We start from the raw sequence: 6830 nt of genomic DNA on the forward strand, positions 1-6830 counted from the left end.
AGTGAGAGGAACAGAGGGACGACGAGTGATCATTACCTGCCCTTATCCAGGAGGATATGAAAACTCTTATAAATACTTCTACAGAGGAGTTTACAGAGAAGCTGTCGTTATACTAGAGTCTGATGGAGGAAAGTCCTCAGTGATCAAGGGCAGATTCTCACTGAAGGATAATCGTCAGACCAGATCATTTACAGTGACCATCAGTAACCTGAAGATGGAAGATGCTGGACCGTACGGATGTAAAGCTGGATGGGCGTCTCCTCACTACACACAAGTCCAGCTAGATGTGATCAGAGGTGCCTGATACTCAACACTTAAATCTGCAGTCTGAAACTGTTGGCGCTCTAGAGGTTAATAAACTGCTGCGTCTGAAGAACATTGAGCCGGAGCTCCTTCTCTCTGTTTGTGTCTATACATTTAGTAAATTTCGAACACAAAAAAGTTACGGACTGCAGCTTTAACAACAATCTGCTTCATCACTCATGTTTATAGTTTTATGAATATATGTATTATGGTGTGACGCTCTTCTTCATTTCTCAGCTCCAAAGACAACGACACGTGTCCAGATCTCAACATCCAGCATTAGTCCGTATAGCAGCACTGAACACACCAACACAGGTACACACACACACACACACACACACACACACACACACTGACATCTGCACTCTCTCTCACACACACACACACACACACTGATATCTGCACCAGAGCTGTCAATCACGCATTCACCGTGAGACTCACACAACTGACACTTTTCGCACATTCTCACGCCACACATCATATATATTTATACTGACATCTACACTCTCACACACACACGCACACACACACACACACACACACACACACACACACCGACATCTGCACTCACATGTGTTTTGTGAGCACACAACAGCTCACACTCACTGTTGCCTTTGGCTTGCTCAGTTGGGGATATTTGGGGATATTTAATTTAATTAATCAATCAACAATACTATTGATCAGCATTACCAAACGTGGACGTTTTCCACTAGAAACAAACATTGATGTATTATTTTAATTTAATACTGTGAACAGGGGCGGAGCGGGGGGGTGGCTAATTGGGCTTAAGCCCCTAATGTTTTGTCAAAAGCCCCAAATCTTTTAGGTTTTTTTAAAATAACTTCAACTTTGTTTCATTTCCTCTCAGTCTTTCTGACTGGAGCGGCAAAAAATGAAACAAAAGCTCTATTACCGTGCGTGGTGGCGGACGGTAATGCATCGCGCATCACTATCAGCTTGTTTGCCAACTGCCAATAAAAACTAACGAAGAAGAATATAAATGTTCTTCTTCGTCGTTGTCATCAGGGGCTGGCGGGCTGTTGTATGTTTCACCGGCGTCGTAGCGAGCTTACTGGCTAACCGGCTGAAGTTAATATGGACGTAACCGAGGGGAGGGGGGCTCGTAAAACCAAAACACACAGCTTGTATCAAGTTATCTCAGGGCATGTTTTACAGCTAATCTCGACACATTAGTGGGATAATTGATAATATAGTGATAAAGAAGATTAGAAAGACATGAGAAAATATATTTCCTCCTCCTGATGACAACAATTCCAAGTACAGATGCATCAATATCGTGGAAAAGTTCTTTTTTTCCCCATACTTTAATTTAAAAAGTAAAATTTTTATATATTCTACATTCATTACATACAAAGTAAAATATTTCAAGCCTTTTATTGTTTTAATCATGATGATAAGGGCTTACAGCTCATGGAAATCAAAACTCCAGTACGCCTATCTCAAAATGTAGTATTAGAATTTTAGAACAAAGAATGTTTTATACGACCTGACATCTAATATTATAATTCTGGTGGTGCAGCACAATGACCTTTTCCACAATATTCAAAATTTGAGATGCGCCTGTAATAATGTAATAAACGTATTAGTATTTACGTAATTAAAGGAATTGTTATGGTGAACAGTAATAATGAATAAACAACTTTTCAGAACTTAACTTCCATCCTAACATTAATAGTTCGTCTGATTATAGTGAACACAGAGATATCAGAGCTTCTAAACACAATTGTAATGCTGCATTCAAGATCATTCATGTCTTACACACACTTGCATCAACTTGGAAACTTTAAAGCTTCAACTTCTGTGAAAAATAAACCAAAATTGCATCACACTGAACATTTAGAGGTTGTGATGTTCCTCAACACTCGAATCAAATGTACAATAACTGAATACTAGCAAACAATTTACATTTACATTTACATTTATTCATTTAGCTGACGCTTTTATCCAAAGCGACTTACAATTGCTATACATGTCAGAGGTCGCACGCCTCTGGAGCAACTAGGGGTTAAGTGTCTTGCTCAGGGACACATTGGTGTCTCACAGTGGATTCGAACCCAGGTCTCTCACACCAAAGGCATGTGTCTTATCCACTGCGCCACCACCCCCACCCCCACCCCCACCCCCACAATGTTATGAGTGTGTTTGTCTATTATTATTATTTTGTTACCCAGATCTGGCGACCCTGCCTCTGAAACACACCAGGATCACTTCACACAGCGCCTACAGAAGAGGAGAAGAGGATAAACAGGGTAAAAAGAAGAGAATTGACCTTTTATTAATACTGATTATCAATATTCAGTGATGTGAACAGAAAACACAACATTTGTTGATATGCAGCAATAGCAAACAGTGTTAAGTGTGTGTTCGTCTGTTATTATTATGTGTTATTATATCACTGCATGAGCGACACATTCACAGTCACTGGTGTTTCTCTCTGTCAGAGACTCATCAAACAGAAACTGAAACAACAAGAACAACGACAGGAAACACTACAGTTCAACTCTATCAGACAAACACTTGTAAGCACACAAACTACACTACCCATAATGCAACTCTCTGATCACATGATCACTCTTTGAAAGGAAATTGCTTTGAACATTTGTGGAGACACATTTGATCTACTGTATAAATATAAATGATGTACATATCAGATTTCATGTGGTTAATTTGGTTTGACATCAACCGTAAAGAGAAGTGTTTTCTTCTGTAGAGTTGAGGTTTACCATTGCCGTTTCACTTCAGTTACACAATATAACAACTGTATATTTACAATATTACAATATTCCTAATGGTACAATAATCAAAGGAATTTATATCTGTTTATTTTCCAGTATAATCAGAATCAGTTTGTGTTTCATCATGTAAATATCATGTGTTTAGCATTGCCTTCAGATCTGGCTTCTGTTGCTGGCGGTCTGGGTTCGGTTCTGCTGGTTCTGACTCTGTGTTCTGGAACCTTCATCATCCTGAAGAAGAGGAAGAGGAAATCTGGGACAGGTAACAGTTTATTTGTGATTATAAAGTCCTGTTTTTAGGGTTGAAATTGATTAGTCTTTTTCTCTCTATTGATGCTCCATTCAGCTTTATTTCAGCAGAACATGCAGCACAATACAGAGGTGAGTGTTCAAATCTTTACCTGTAGAAGATCAGACAGACATGTTAAATGATTGTTTATTGATCTACAGAGTGGTTAATCTATGTAAACTATTAAATTATTGATGTATGTATTGTTTTTCAGACTGACCGCATGTATGAAGAGATTCCAAACAGTGATGTCGCTATTGTAACATCTTCATCCAATCAGACGCCTGCATCTTCATCCAATCAGACGCCTGCATCTTCATCCAATCAGACGCCTGCATCACACCTCAACAACTGCACAAATGTCTGTCCTGTTTACGCCACAGTAACCAATCAGCATCCTGATGCAAACCCCAGTCACACCCACTCGACCAATCAGGTGACAGATACAGCCGGTGATTATTATGGCAATATAAAGTCTCCTGAAGCAACACAGGACAGCGGGACAGAACTGATCTACGTAACAGTAACACATCCACAAAACATCTCAACAAACGAGGGTCCGATATATTCAGTGATCAACCGTAAATGAAAAAGACAGTCCACAGACATTGTGTCACGAATCGAGCCTCTGTGGTTCCTCCTACTCGCCTCCAGAGCGCTCCCTCTCCCGAATATTGTAGTGATGGGAAGTCCGGTTCTTTTCCGCGAACCGGTTCTTTCGGACAGTTCGTTTCAATGAACCGGTTCAAAAAAACGGTTCACCAGTTCTTTTACGTCATCACGTAATGACGTCAATTCTATCATCCCGGCGTATAAATATACATTCAAATAAAGGCATTTGTAATCATAACTTCAGTTAAATAATAGTACTCATCGTCATAATCATCTTGGATAGGTTTCTTACATTTACGTTTTGAAAATGAACCCAGTAGGCCCAAGGCAATGCGCAAACGCGGATGTTTTACATGTCTTAAAGTGAATAAACTGGTCTTCATCATTTTTATTTTATTTGTAATTAAATAAACTTACATTTCGCCGCTTAAACTTACATTCGGCCCCTCATTCAAGTCCTTGGTTCACCCGTGCTCATGTAACAGCACAGCACGCAGTATATAAACACAGCATCAGTTGGCCAAAAGAAAGTTCGGTTCAGAGACGGTGCGATCACGCATGCACAGTCTCTCCAGCTCATCGGTTCTCCGTATCGAACGTGTCCGAAAGAAACAGTTCTCGGTTCTGTACTGGTGATCCGAGAACTGCTGCAACAACCAGTTCTTGACTCGAGAACCGTAGCATATGCCTGTGTGTGAGCTGAAAACTACTGAAACCTTACTAGGCTAATTCAGTCGACAAAACTAAAAACTCGATGCATGTCTGACTCCAGTAGGCTATGTTTAATACGTTATGTTTTGATTAACACATTATAAACATTTAATTTGCACCCTTTAAAACCTTGGAAAGAGTTTACGTCAAAAATGTATATCAACTTACTTAGAAATTAAATGATCTGTTCCTGAAAATAATGTTTTAGTATAATAATAAATGTTTAGTTTTATAATCCATTCATTGTTTCCAATCTTTAAAATAATACAGTGAAAAGGTAGTAGCCTATGTGATAAACATGTTTCTAACATGTTTTATTTTGTTACACTTATTGATGTTCAATAAAATACTTAAGAAACATGCATTTCGTCCCTCTGAAAAAATTGCACGCATGCTCAGCTCATCAGCTCACCGGTTCTCCGTATCGAACGTGTCCGAAAGAAACAGTTCTCAGTTCTGTACTGGTGATCCGAGAACCGCTGTATACCTGGACGTTCGGTAGTGCGCGCATGCTCAGTATCAACTGCTCGTGCTCATCACTTCTCTCAGCACAACATGTCTCAGTTCAGTGAACTGTTGGATTTACTAGAGTAACATATATGCCTATTTCGGGATATTGGTTTATTTTGAGTCGAAGGGACTGTCAGGACTCAGGCATGTCCGAAAGTGAGTAACTTAACTTGTGGATCAGCGCTGACGCAAGACGCGAACTGTTTCGAACGATTCAGTCCGATTTAGTGTACTGGTTCGACCAGTTCACTAAAAAGAACCGGTTCAAAAGAACGATTCGTTCACGAACCGGCCATCACTAGAATATTGACATTATCCATTTAAACTCCGTTCCCCATGACCCGTTCCTGGCACTGGTTATCTGCACACCTGCCGCTCATCATTCCGACTATTTATTCAGTCTCTCTCCACTCCATCACTGCGAAGTCTTGTTCTGCCCAGACACCCTGAAACTCTGCCTGTTATTAATAACAGTAACATACTGTAAAGATTACATTGAAGAACTGTAAATTCACAGCTGATCATTTTTTGCTGCTTTTACAGGTGTGCTGTATAATTGTAGTTTATGATTTACAGTACTCTTGTACATTTACAGGCTTTACAACCAAAATTGCCAGTAAGTTTCTGTAAATTTTACAGCAATTTTTTACCGTGTCCGTTTGTGTTCAGCCTTGGATATCTCTTTTGCTGGTGTTTGATCCCTACCTTTTTGTTCTACGTTTACTGCTGATAATATATATTTGTTTTTTACTGTTATCAGTTTATAAAGTGTATATACTAACCAGAAATGTTACTAACAGCTAAAATAAAAATGTAAATAAAATGTAAAAATGAAAGCAGAGAATCAGAGCAATGATGAAGTTTAAGTGCAAAAGGCAGTAGCTTTGACAAGATATTGTATAAAACACTACACAGCTCTTTATATCTTCTCAGGCTCCTTCAGGACATGATCACACAAACCAAGTTTCATAATAATATCCTATTGAGTTCATAAAATACATCATGTTACTACAAAATAGTAAATGGCCAACATGGGAAAGTTGGGTGTCATTCAGCTTGATATTAAACTATTGAAGGTCAAACTATTTATAGGCTAAAATATCAATTGTCCATTATCCGCCAACACTAGGTGGCGCTGTGCCGAAGCTCCTCACGTTCCCTCAGGGTAAGATGGTTGTAGAGGTGCAGGTTTGACATCAGTTTGTAGGACAAATCTTGGAAGCGAGTTTTAGCACTTCTGGTTTCATCGTCCCGAAGTCAGTGGGTTTATGAAATGGGTTTTGGTTAAATGGCTGAAATAAGGTCTGTGGTGAACACAAGCTCAAGACACGCTTTATTCTACGACATAAAACACATCAGTATTTCCCCACTCGTGATTTATTGAAGCTGTTACTTGTCTTGAAAAAGGCGGTTGCTAACAAGTGTCTAAATGTGACGACAGAGTCAGTCGAGGAGATTAAACATCATCAGCCGAACATGTAAACTCAGTGCTTTTACAGCATCGTTATGCTTATCATTGAGATCTTATAAACTATTATAACTCAAACCTTCAGGGAAAATGTTTCTAGATAAAAACTGAAAGAGTTTTCAGAAGTTTAGTGATGGTGACGTTGAAGTCATGTGACCGTGATGTAGTTCGTTTATAGCCG

The 6830-nt window shown here is 39.2% G+C and overlaps 1 protein-coding gene across 1 annotated transcript in view; it reads left to right on the forward strand.

The window, feature by feature from the left end:
• The window catches only part of LOC308688287 (uncharacterized protein), a 74721-nt gene extending 68741 nt beyond the window's left edge, over positions 1-5980 (forward strand). The window contains exons 2-8 of the mRNA XM_081361256.1: positions 1-296; positions 541-618; positions 2766-2843; positions 3205-3321; positions 3406-3440; positions 3563-4024; positions 5484-5980. The exon at positions 1-296 is cut by the window's left edge and continues 28 nt beyond it. Coding sequence (XP_081217382.1) covers positions 1-296; positions 541-618; positions 2766-2843; positions 3205-3321; positions 3406-3440; positions 3563-3937 — 979 coding nt within the window. The 3' untranslated portion in view covers positions 3938-4024; positions 5484-5980. The remainder of the gene's footprint in view (positions 297-540; positions 619-2765; positions 2844-3204; positions 3322-3405; positions 3441-3562; positions 4025-5483) is intronic.
• Positions 5981-6830: the final 850 nt, after the last annotated feature.

Source organism: Scardinius erythrophthalmus, assembly GCF_964197995.2.
Source record: "Scardinius erythrophthalmus genome assembly, chromosome: 3".
Classification (NCBI taxonomy): Eukaryota; Metazoa; Chordata; class Actinopteri; order Cypriniformes; family Leuciscidae; genus Scardinius; species Scardinius erythrophthalmus.